At 37.5% G+C, this 12,772-nt stretch overlaps 1 protein-coding gene across 10 annotated transcripts in view; it reads left to right on the top strand.

The window, feature by feature from the left end:
• AMPD3 (adenosine monophosphate deaminase 3) overlaps positions 1-12,772 on the top strand; it is a 50,052-nt gene that overhangs the window by 16,284 nt on the left and 20,996 nt on the right. For 6 of the 10 annotated variants that reach the window (XM_035550004.2, XM_035550006.2, XM_035550003.2 and 3 more), the window contains exons 7-14: positions 3,520-3,714; positions 3,946-4,077; positions 4,935-5,098; positions 6,721-6,847; positions 7,686-7,849; positions 9,730-9,850; positions 11,349-11,522; positions 12,653-12,763. In XM_035550004.2, coding sequence (XP_035405897.1) covers positions 3,520-3,714; positions 3,946-4,077; positions 4,935-5,098; positions 6,721-6,847; positions 7,686-7,849; positions 9,730-9,850; positions 11,349-11,522; positions 12,653-12,763 — 1,188 coding nt within the window. The remainder of the gene's footprint in view (positions 1-3,519; positions 3,715-3,945; positions 4,078-4,934; positions 5,099-6,720; positions 6,848-7,685; positions 7,850-9,729; positions 9,851-11,348; positions 11,523-12,652; positions 12,764-12,772) is intronic. The other 4 variants (XM_035550011.2, XM_035550014.2, XM_035550008.2 and 1 more) reach the window with 1 other exon arrangement.

Here is a 12,772-nt window from a genome sequence, read left to right as displayed (position 1 = left end):
ATGTCTGCCACTGCTTGAATGGGTTGATGGAGTTAAAAGAAGTAAGGAAAGCTTTGGGTTAACCGTTATCTTCATTTGGTTAAAAAAAAAAGTTCACACAAGGCACATGTGTTCCAAGATAGGCTTCTGGCAGTCATTTTGTTCCTTCTTTTCATTGAAGGTTAATGTGACCTTGCATAAAATGCTTCCTCTTGGGGGGAGAGGAGAAAAAGAACTACAGAGAGCTTGGCTAAGGGTGTGCAGCCGAGTGTTTTTTATTTTTTCACTAAGGAAAAATTGGGATGGAGTGGCAGCATAATAAATCTGGACATGCAGGTAGAATGCATGCAAGTAGAAGCAAATAAACCTTGTGGTAGGGGATTATTATTCATGTCCCAGAAAAGACTTTGCTTAGTTTATGTATGAAGAACAGGATAGTACCAGCTTAAGAATGGGACCAATTTTGTCTTTTTTTAGGGTGAGGGAGGAGGCAAAGGGGCCATTTGTCACTCTTATTTAAAGTGAATAGGTTCCACTTTTTTTTAGTAGTTGTCTTTCATAGTAAATAACAATGAGTTTGGCAACAATTCCCTAACATGATAATGTTTCAAACACAAGTTTAAAAAAATCCCTAACCAGAGCGGACCATATAAGCTATGTCTAAAGATTCTATGACTAGCTGCTTCATTTGGATGGGATTGCACCCTTAATTGTGAAAATGCACAAGAGCATAAAGACTAATGTATTATATGCTAGGCTAGGTCAAAGCTCAAGTCATTAAAACCTTTCCAAAAAATGAAGTAGCTCCTAAAATGCAGAATGAAGAAAAAGCTGTGTGTTACTCTGTTAAATTTTTGTTGGTATAAAGTTGCTGGTTATATAAACGTTAGAATGTACTGGATAGTTAAAGTAGCCAGAGTACTGCATCTTCTCTGATAAAAGCATTCTCTGGTAGAAAGTCTCACTCCAGGGCAATAAATATATTTCAAGAGAGGGAGGAAGAGAAAGAAAAGAAGGCAGGTCTTGGTTCTCAGGGAATAAGACGGATGTGGTTAGCTTAGCTATAGAGCTGTGTCTGATATGGTTATGGGGACTGGCGAGGATTTGACAGGAACTTGCCAAATTGCAGAGGCACACTTGAGAAAAGCATTTCTCAAAGAGAAGCAGGACTTTAAAAGAAAGGCAGTTACTATTCTGTCATCTGATCCTTGCATACAAGCAAACAAAATAAACAAAATGTCTCCTTGCTTTCCCTTATAACAGTAGCTGAGTCACGTTGATTTAAAGGAAGAGGAAGTTTTGAAGGGACAGTAATTTCAGTAGCTGAGCCACCACTGAAACTACCACATTCTGAAACTAAATTAACTATACTTGTTGAGGTTCCCTGTAACTGGTATTGTATGCTTATATATTGCTTTCGCATGAATGTTTAGAGCTTATGTATCTATTAACTGTTATTTAGTTCTCCCAGGTAAGATAACCAAACCTGCTAGTACATAGTATTTCATTGGTACAGGACCAGGTTGTAGTAAACAGTGTTTTTCTAAAACAGAAGACAATTCCTAACTTAAGTAAGCATTTATAAAATGCACTTGGGTTCAAATGTCTGTACAAGTACTCTGGGGAACATAATAATATGTTAAGCAGAGCTGGTTTTACTATTTTACACACAGTAGTGCTTCCTGTGCATTAGTACTGTACCTCCTGTTGTGTCCAGACAGGACTGGTTCTTCCTTCTCTTCATTCAGCTGTAGTGTCTAGCATATTTGAACTGACAGGTCTTAAAAGACCAGCTTACAGAAGGTTTCTGCAGGAGTAGGAAGCAACATATAGTCAGTTTGTAATACATGTTTCAAGATGATATGTAACAGGGACAGGATGGTTCAGGTTGTAAGTCTAAAAAAGCACCTCATAGTTCCTCTGTCCTATATATATGGTAGGAGATGGTTTGGAATCATAGTAAGTAACATTTTACCATAAAGTGTTATGTGAAATTGTAGCTGGTGCACAAGGCAAGTGTTAGAAATAGTGAAAGCTGGGACTGTTTCTACCACACATCCTTGCTCTTGCAGCCCTCTGTGTCCAGCTAGTTCCTGGGCTGGAGGCTAACGTGAAGCTTAGCAGGCAGCCCATAGCACTACTGAGCTAAAACTGCTTCTGCTAGGATCTGGCACTCTGGACTGGAGAGTAGTTTCAGAGTCTGTCAAACAGTTCCCAGGGCTTTTATGCTTATCTTTGTCAACTGTGAAATATAATCAGGACAGTGTTTTATGTTTTTTTTTGTGTGTGTGTGTGTGTGTGTTTTGTTGGTTTTGCTTTTAAATTGATAGTAATTTGTTGCTAGAGGCATTTCATTATTTTGGCTAGGACATGCATTAGGCTATTCTGTTGTTCAGTCAGGATGGATTACTCAAGGAATTTCACAGCAAATGTACCCATAGGTGCTGCTCCACACACACAAGATACTTCTGTGCTGTTAAATTCCTCATTATCCCTGCTAAGGCCTATTCCTTCCTTTCAGGTACTTAGTCCTCATGAAGTTATCAGCATTACTTGCCTTTTCATATAAGCAGAAGTTGGGGAATATACCTGGTTTTATTTCTTCTATTCTTTATCTGTGTAGTTAAAAATACTGAACCCTTGACTGCAAGGGGACTGTGTTATTCATTGCATATACCTGCTGGAGGCAGAAATTACACATACTTAAAATGGAAAACTTAAACCAACAAACTCCCAGACCTCACCAGTTGTTTCTTTGGATTGTGATCTATCTAATACAGGCTGCTCAAATAGCAGTGCAAACTTTTAGGCAAAAGAGAAGAGTATCAGTGGAAGCTGTTTTGTTCTTGTCATTTTTTTTTTTTAAATAGGCACTCCAGAAAAAAAATGAAGGAGTGCTCTCAGCCCTTCTGTGAAGCTTGCAGTTCCCTCAGTGTGTGAACAGTTCTGAAGAAACTGAAAGACCTGTCGGTATTATGAGTTGCTGTATTATGATTAAACTTGAAAAAGGTGACAAAAATCTCTCACATGCATGAGACCTGAAATGTTTCATGTGGTCGAAAACCAAAAATGACTTATGCTTTTGGAAGTGGCTGAGAATTCCAGGTCCTTTCAGTCAGAGAGGATGGTTATAAACTACGGTTTGTACCTAGAACAACTTCATTGATTCATGGATGAAATCTGTTGAAGGATACTAGAGGATCAGAGCATTCTTTAAGGAAGTCTCAAATTTTTCTCTGAATCCAAATTCTGTGATTGGCATTTGTAATGTATCTTGTTGAAAAATCCCTTATATATAAAGTGGGAACTATTAACTGACAGCTACTTTATTTTATTGATAGCTCTGATGATTGAATAATCCTCCCCAAACCAAACTGTCAGGATTCTGAAACATTTTTGACTTGCTGAGGCACTAATCCATTCATTGCTTAAGGAATATTTTAGAAGGCTTTAGTCATTGTTGTCACTGACATACATCAATTAACGAAGTAAGTTTATATATAAATATAACAAGCATGAATGACCTTATTTTGATTTCAGGTTGATACTCATATCCATGCTGCTGCTTGCATGAACCAGAAACACTTACTGAGGTTTATTAAGCATACATATCAAACAGAGCCAGACAGGATTGTTGCAGAGAAAAAAGGCAAGAAGATGACTTTAAAGCAAGTCTTTGAAAGCCTTCACATGGACCCTTATGACCTCACTGTAGACTCTTTAGATGTCCATGCGGTAAGTAAGATACCAAAATAAAAGAGAAAAAACTATGTTTTCTAAGTGTGAAATTCTGTTTTCTACATTTTTTTCATGATAACATTAAATCAGAATTTAAACTCATGCATTACTTCACATGTTTGAACTAAGCATAGTTCTTTTCTTCTTTGTGCATTTTATTTCTACGCAATTTTATTTATAAACTATTTGTGTACTTAAAACCAAGATTATTTTTTTTTCCTTCTATAGGGTCGTCAAACATTTCATCGATTTGACAAATTCAATTCTAAGTACAATCCAGTTGGTGCCAGTGAGCTGAGGGACTTGTATTTGAAAACTGAGAACTACATTGGTGGTGAATATTTTGCTCGCATGGTCAAGGTAAATAATTTTTGTGCTTTTCCAGCTGTAGAGAAATAAGGGTTAGCAAAAGATTTGTGATAACTGTATCTAGAGTTAGCAGTGTGGTTAAGTGATTCTCAAGTGTTAAGCTTGCTCTACCAATTTATCAGAAAGTCCTCTGCTAAGTCAGCCACTGCTGCTTCCTGAACAATTGTTTGAGCTCTAAACTGTGTGTAAGTTCAAACCAGAGTTGTGTGCAGTTTCAAACTAATGGGGAGCTGCCAAGACTCAAATCACTGGCTTAATATTTTGTTAGGATGTAGTTGGCTGGTGCTAGTTGCTAGGGAAGGGAAGACCTAAGAAAGCACCTCTACAGAAATCTGTATCTGCACACACATGCACAGGCTTCAGATTTGCTTCTTACAAGAAAAGACTTGGTTGTATTCATGAACTAGATATCTACGATTTTTAGATATACATAAGTACTTGTCTAAAATTAATAGCCTTAAAATTACTTACTACCATGAGTTCTAGGTCAGATTCGTTAATGCTCTGCTTTATTTTATGCAGTCATTTATGATGGTATAAAGTATTATTGTTCTGATTTACCAATTTTGAACATATGTCTTGCAAAAATACTTGGAATAGTTGCACAAAAATTTTGTCTTCTAAATCTAGGTGTTACAATTAGTTATACTCAAATGGCATTCTGGTAGAATATTTAAATACCTAAAATAAAGTAAAAAAAACAATGAATTAACAGACAAGCAATTCCCTTTAAGGGGTAACAGTACAAAGCTATGCCTGGTCTGAGGAAAATACAGTGGTGAATATACTACTAGCTGTTAATGATATTCAGTGTCCATACTAAAGCGAATATATTTATTGTTCAATAGGAAGTAGCCCGTGAACTAGAAGAAAGTAAATACCAGTATACAGAACCCCGATTATCCATTTATGGACGGTCTCCTGATGAATGGCTGAACTTGGCAAAATGGTTCATTAAACATAAAGTTTATTCCCCAAATATGCGCTGGATAATTCAGGTTCCCAGAATCTAGTAAGTAATCGTGAGTTCTTGGTAATCCTAAGAGTTTGAAATCATCCTAATGAATTTGTTTTAATTTCTGATTTTTTTTTTTTTTAATGGCTTATGAGCTGTTCTGTAGTTCTATTTATAAGCAACAGCCTGGGAAATTTATTCTTGACCATTGCTGCAAATCTCCTGACAGTCTGGGGGTGGAGGAGGAGATGGGGTTTAAATGTACTCGTATGAATCTATTCAAAACAACTGTGAAATACGTTAAAGCCTGAAGATACTAAAAACAAAAAATCACAACTGGATGAAATTAAGTTGGATTCAAAGACAAGGTAAAATGCAATTCAGTAATGAAAATAAATCAACTCTTGAATTCCGTAAGGGAGCAGAAATTGCTCTGCAAGACCATTATCATCAAACTTCCTCAAGACCAGTGACTACATGACAGTGAACTTAGAAATGCAACCCGCATTGTTATGACCAGCATGTTATATTAAGTTGCAAGCTTAAATCAGTATTAGTACTGCTAAGTTTTTAAGCATACTTTGGGACTTTAAGTTCTTTATTAAATGGTTTGTGTTTCTACTACTGTGTATTGTAACTAGTACAGTCTCCCATGATGATTTTGCCAGCCTTAATGGCTGAGCTTTGTGTTTTGAAATTGCATAGTTGGAATATGAGTAGAGAAAGAGCTCTTATAGTCGCGTGTATCTCCCAGAGTGTATTTCTCACTAAGGAGAAAGTTCCTCTCCTTTCACAGAATCACAGAATCATCTAGGTTGGAAGAGACCTCCAAGATCACCTAGTCCAATCTCTGACCTAATACTAACAAGTCCTCCACTAAACCATATCACTAAGCTCTACATCTAAATGTCTTTTGAAGACCTCCAGGCATGGTGACTCAACCACTTCCCTGGGCAGCCCATTCCAATGCCTAACAGCCCTTTCAGTAAAGAAGTTCTTCCTAATATCCAACCTAAACCTCCCCTGGTGCAACTTTAGCCCATTTCCCCTCATCCAGTCACCAGGCACGTGGGAGAATAGACCGACCCCCACCTCGCTACAGCCTCCTTTAAGGTACCTGTGGAGTGCGATAAGGTCGCCCCTGAGCCTCCTCTTCTCCAGGCTGAACAACCTCAGCTCCCTCAGCCGCTCCTCGTAAGACTTGTTCACTAGACCCCTCACCAGTGCTTCCATTAAGTCATGCATTTAATGACTCACTGAAGTACTGCCTCTCTTTTGTGAAAGCCTCACTAAACCATAATATTTTACTTTCATTTAGAGTAGTTAAAACTAGAGAACAGACTCTCATGAGGGGTGATTCCTTATCTCCCTTTTTAGTACTTGGATTGCTGTAAAGGAAAGGGTCATTGTTCTTGAGACTACATCTACCACTGCTTACTTGCACTATTTCTGGAGCGCTCAGGAACTTCTGCAGAGTCTGGATGAAGCAGAATGCCAGGCAGTGCAGGAAACAAAGCACAGAAACAATCCCTGCCCTGACATTAAACTTTGGATTTCTCAATCCTGGTAAAACTGAAGCCTTAGAATATAAACAGAAATGAAAGGAAATGTGAAAACTGATGAAAAACATAAGATGATTAAAGAATAGTCACAACTGTGTGTATTTTTTTCCCCTTCAGTGATATATTTAGGTCAAAAAATATTCTGCCTAGTTTTGGGAAGATGTTAGAGAACATTTTTGTACCTTTGTTTGAAGCAACAATCAATCCCAAGGACCACAAAGAATTGCACCTTTTCCTCAAATATGTAAGTATGCTCGGATTTTCTGTCTTACATGAAATGGAGCCTCTCCTATTCAACACAGCTGTTGCCAGACACTAAAAGAACCTTTCTCCTATGTAGAATACTTATTACTGTTTTAAAACAGCTCAACAGCTATTTATTTGTACTGCCAGTAGTCCTCTCTATAATGAAGGACCAAAAAATGTTCACATGCTCTTGCGCAGAGGGAACCTACTAATCTGGTATGTGAAGGAGCTTGCCTCTAAGACTGACCTCCAAAAAGGAGGCGACTGAAGGGAAACAACGTGTAGATCCTGATGGGGCTCAGGAAAGATCTGGTTGACCTCATTAAGAGAGACATTTGTGAATATATCTCAAATCAGAACTCAAGGTTTCCTGGGAGCTTCTGGCCTACAGCTGCTGTTCAAATAACAAAGCAGATGAGTTCAAAGGGTTATAATCTGTATCTAAGAGACTTTTTTTTCTTTTCCCCTCACCCCATACTGTTGTGCCTTGTTAAGATGGCGCAGTTCTGAACACTGATGCATCAATGGCAGGACTCATCTTCCTGCATAACAGGAGGAATGTGTCATGTTCATGCTTGTTCTTTATTTGTGCTTCTGCAAACCCTGCTTCATAGTAGAACTAGTTTCTGGAATGAGAGTTGCTGTTTGGGTAACATTTCAAAGAAGACATGGTATTCCTGTTGTCTGCATGGTATGGTAGAAGGGCAGAACAGCAGGACTGCTAGCATAAGGAGGGAAACTAGATGCTTTGTGCAAACAAGTCCTGAAACAAGAGTAAGTAACATCAAAGTTTGCTTCCTGAAAGCACTAATTCCTGTGAATCTCATCTCCCACAGGTGACTGGCTTTGACAGTGTTGATGATGAATCCAAACATAGTGGCCATATGTTTTCTGACAAAAGCCTTAACCCTGACCTCTGGACCAGTGAGAAGAATCCCCCATATAGCTATTATTTGTATTACATGTATGTCAACATCATGTTGCTAAACAACCTTAGGAAGTAAGTAGTCATTTTGCTCTGTTATGAGTTTCCAGAAAGAAAAAATCAGTTAGTAATCTTGGTCTCGACTGAAGTCTGTGTCTAAATCATACATCTTTGTAAGCAAAGGTTATCTCAAACGATTTTAAAGAGTCCAAGAGGGGTACATGATTTATTCTGAAAATGTTAACTATAGACTTAAATGAAATACTCAGAAATCGTAAAGGCATCAGATTAATATCTTCATTTGACATTTGTGTATAAATTCCTTAAATCTGAATATATTTAAAACAAAAAAGAAAGAAAAGAAACCCCACAAAATTGACTTGTTGGTCTTTGTCCAGATTCACAGTGGATTTCCAAATCTAACATACTTGTTGGTAGCTTGTTATCTCCTGGTGATTTCAGAGATACAAAGTTGTGAAATGCTAGTTTAAGGGCTGCTGCTGTTACCGAAGACAGACAAAGGAAGCCATAAATATAAACCACACATCTAGCTAATTAACTTAAATGTCCTTACTGATTCATTCAGTTTTATCACTTTTGATACCAATGCCTAGGCAAGTAATGCAGGGATGTATGATTCTGAATAAGAAATCATGACTGTGAAAGCAAATTTTGGCATTGGCTCAGTTACGCCTGAAATTCAACTTGAGGTTATGTTCCTGAATTTATAGCTGATTTGCCAAGTGATCTGTACAACTGACTCAAATTGAGGCACAGAGAGGTCATCTGTTGATATTACAGTATTATCACTTACCCTGCAAGGATTTGGTTCATTATTTATAAAATGTTGGGGAATTTTCTTATAGGAGGTACATAAATTGTCATTTTAACAAGTCTTATTCGAGTTTACAATCAAAATGTTATTTGTCCTCTCCTCTTCCCCTCTCCCACTGCTACCTTAAGCATTTCTTTCTCTACCAGCCTATATGATCAAATCTCATAATAAAAACATCCACTTTGTACACATCCGCTTTGTACTTATAACAGACAGGTCTAGTTGTTAGATACCTGCTGAGTTGTCCTGTTCATTACAGAACTAAAACTAAAGTCATCCCTTCCTCCTGTCTTTCTCTGCATTCTCTGTAGTGTACACTTTTTGTCTTTTCAAAAACAGAGATTCTGTCAGAACTTACGCATTTCTTTTTAACCTCAAGATCATTTCAGCTACTGTTTGAAAATCTCCCTAGGTAATCATAAAATCATCTTTATAGCTAGGTGAGACAATGAAACAACTCATCAGCAAGTTAGTAAAACTGTTCACGCCATTGAACACAGTAAGTATTTGAGACATCACAGCCAGTCCATTGCAGGACTGTTTTACACTTTGCTGATGTAGTTCATATTACAGAAAGTTAGATTACATCCTCAGATCCTTTTTCAGGAGAAGCATTACTGACCATCTATCCTCAAATTGCTATATTCTCCAGCAGTCCTCGTTGAAATTCTGTTTTGAACACCCCCAAAGACTTGGAGTATGCGTCTGCACTGTATAAACAGGGTCCATTATAACTTAAAACAGAGCATCATTTTTATATATTGATGATACAAATAAAATAGTTCTAGAAATTATAGTGTGAAGTCTAGCATAATAACTAAAATTCCCTGATCAACTGTTCACCCAGTAGTTAAGCAATTGCTAAATGAGTTGTAACTGGGGAAGGAAAGAAGAAGGAACACACAAATACATCAGGTCGTGGAAGAGACTTGGGTAGAGGGACCTGCCTTATTTGACAGCAGCTCAATAGGCCGATATGTAGGCCTGATGGGATGTCATGCCAAACTGTATGAGAATGCATATATTTTTATTTAAAATACCATATTAATGATAATGATATACATAACAGATAGATAATAATGCATTTCTTGTTAGTGGAACTTGGTTTTAATCTCCTCAGGGAAAGAGGCATGTGTACTTTTCTGTTTCGACCTCACTGTGGAGAAGCTGGGTCTATCACGCATCTTGTATCAGCCTTTCTGACAGCAGACAACATTTCTCATGGATTGCTCTTGAAGAAGGTATTGCTTGCTTGCTCATCTATACTAATCACTATCTGCTTAGACATCAGTCACTGGTTCAAATAGCAGTCACCAAATTAACTTATCTGGACAGTCCCAAATTAATATTCTTAGCATGGCACAAGTTACTCTTCACTTTGATCATAAAAGCATAAGCTCAGCAGAGCTTCCTATTTCTTATTTAAGCTACAAAAACAGATATTTTACCATGTGAATATTTTAAAGCTCTGTCTTTATAGGAAAAATCAACTGTTCTTATATGTCAAGGGCTTGGTGATGCCTGCTTTTGGTTACTGTAAGCAGAACTTTAGTTATAGTGGAAAAAAACTACTTTAGCTTGTTACTACTCCTTGTTTTAGATCTTAGAATTATTTAAGGAAAGCTCTAGTTTTTTTCTGCACAGGGACAAAGGTCATTTTCCCTTACTAACATCCCTGTGCTTCAGCATTCATTCAAAAGGTTTTGATTAAGGTTTTGATTATTTATATCTAGAGTAACTGGCATCATTTGTTCATGAAATTTAACATAGCTGTATAACACGGCAATACTGTATATACAGCTTGACTGTCGTGGCTAGGACAGATATTATTTCTGGCATATCAGTAAATAACCATCGTACAACTCCTCATCCCCAGGCCACTGTTTTGTAATTAAAATAATTTGTCAGTGGGTGGCAGACTTGAAACATGAGTGTTGTAATTCTTCTGAAAATTTTCTCATACATTGAATTTTCGGGTTAGTGTTAGAAAATTCTCTCTGTATTTTACAATGTATCCAAGAATAGTTTTGTCTAAAACCATGTCTGACGTTATCCTCTGAACCACTGATTCCTAAAATTAGACCCAGACATAGTAGTACTAAGGCTGCACATGACCCAGAGTATTTTCCTCTTCACTCTCCTGCTCAGCTTGGTGGGATAACCTGGCAGAACAGACAGAGAATAATAATGAAGGTGCTTGTTAGATTCACTGGTTGCTTGAGCCAAAATCAGTAATAAATAAAGATGAGGTGACTACAGATTATTTATATTATGTGCACAGCAACACGTAATGTCTAATAAATCACAACTATTTTTGCTCCTCAAATTGGACTGCAGTTTTGAAAATAACGAATGGCTTAGCAGCTTTGATACATGTGATGTTATTTGTGACTTCAAGCTTGTGGGGCAGGTACGTTGTTAGTATCAAATGCAGCACCCTTAATAGTCATATATGCTTTCTAATCTACAGTAAAGTCACTTTATTTTTAAAGACAAGGCTGCAGTCTTGTTTTGAGGAACATAAATTATTTTTATAAAGATCAGTAACAATTTACAATTCAGACTCTTAAATATTTTCTAAAAAAGTCACAGAGTTCAGTGTCAACATAAATTTTTTGATCTTCATCCTCCCACTGTAATATTGTTTCCATTTTCCCTAATGAAGATATTCTTTTTTTTTTCCCCACTGTCCCAAAATACCACTAAATGCTGACTGTTTTTGTTTGTTTGTTTTTGTAGAGTCCTGTCCTCCAGTATCTTTATTATCTTGCACAAATACCCATTGCAATGTCTCCACTTAGTAACAACAGCCTATTCCTGGAGTATTCAAAAAATCCACTACGGGAATTTCTACATAAGGGACTTCATGTCTCTCTCTCTACAGATGATCCTATGCAATTCCATTATACAAAGGTAAGAATTGCAAAAATCACTTGTCTTTGAATTTGGGAACAGTGTACCTCATAGGCCCAGAATGACCTGAAAGCTGTTTTATGTCATTGCTTAGGATATAAAGTTCCATGTCTTTCAGTCACTTCATTCATTATTCTTCCTCATTCTCAGTCTACTGCTCACTATTAGGTTTCAGAGGGAAATGTCTAATTTCCTAATTATGTTTCTTTTGTACTCTTGCCTCTCCAGTGTTGGCTGTTGAAGTATAGAATGAAGGATGAGGCTGGAGGGAGGTTTGAGCCTTCATAAACAATCCTCTAGAGTGCCAGGAAAGTCCAGTTTCCTTACTAATAAATCTGGGGAAGTACATTACTAAAACACCATGTGGAGTTTCTGAAGATCACATAAGCTCTTTGCTCAGTGAACTGAAACTGATTTTTGCCCTTGGGTGGCCTGGCAGGTCAGAAATACCTGGTCACTGGTTGTTATGATGCTCCAATTTTGTCATCAGCACAGACTTGAGTCACGCTGTGCCTTACAATGACATTGCTCAACTGTCAGTCTTCTGAGGATGAGCCAAACTCTGCTGTGCTTCACCCAGGCTTGCTTCTTGCCCATGATATACATTACTCTGCTAGAAGAGACAGCGAGGTGGGGGCTTTCTGCATGGGTGTAACGCAACACAGTCTGAATTACACATAGTGTGGGACATCCTTAGATGTGAGAGCGCACTAGAGTCAGACCCAACATCCTTGTTGTAGGGGAGGTTAGAAGTGAGAAATTGCCCTGTCTGTCTATGTAGCATATTCACTAAAGATTTAAGCCTAGATCCTCCAAGATTTTTATATTCCCCAGAATCTCATTTGAAATTGTCTAATAAATGCCTTTGAGGATCTGGACTACAGGCTGCAATTTCTTAGGCTAAAATAACTCAATACCCAGTGCCTATTATTTAACAGTCACCCTTGGAAAATTTTAAATAAACAATCCTCTTTGTTAGTAATTGTGATGTTAATGTCTTAAACCTGTAAGTTTTCACAGCTATCTAAACAGCATGTATAAATTCCTTAATTAGTAATGACTGCATACCCCCATTTACATCATATTTACATTATTTATCATTTGATACTAAACATATTTTGGTGATATAGGAAGCTCTCATGGAGGAATATGCTATTGCAGCCCAGGTGTGGAAACTAAGTACCTGTGACTTGTGTGAAATAGCAAGAAACAGTGTGTTACAGAGTGGATTGTCAGATAAGGTAATTGTG

Source organism: Cygnus atratus, chromosome 5 (genome assembly GCF_013377495.2).
Source record: "Cygnus atratus isolate AKBS03 ecotype Queensland, Australia chromosome 5, CAtr_DNAZoo_HiC_assembly, whole genome shotgun sequence".
NCBI classification, from domain to species: Eukaryota; Metazoa; Chordata; class Aves; order Anseriformes; family Anatidae; genus Cygnus; species Cygnus atratus.
This window is presented reverse-complemented; position numbering and strand designations above follow the sequence as displayed.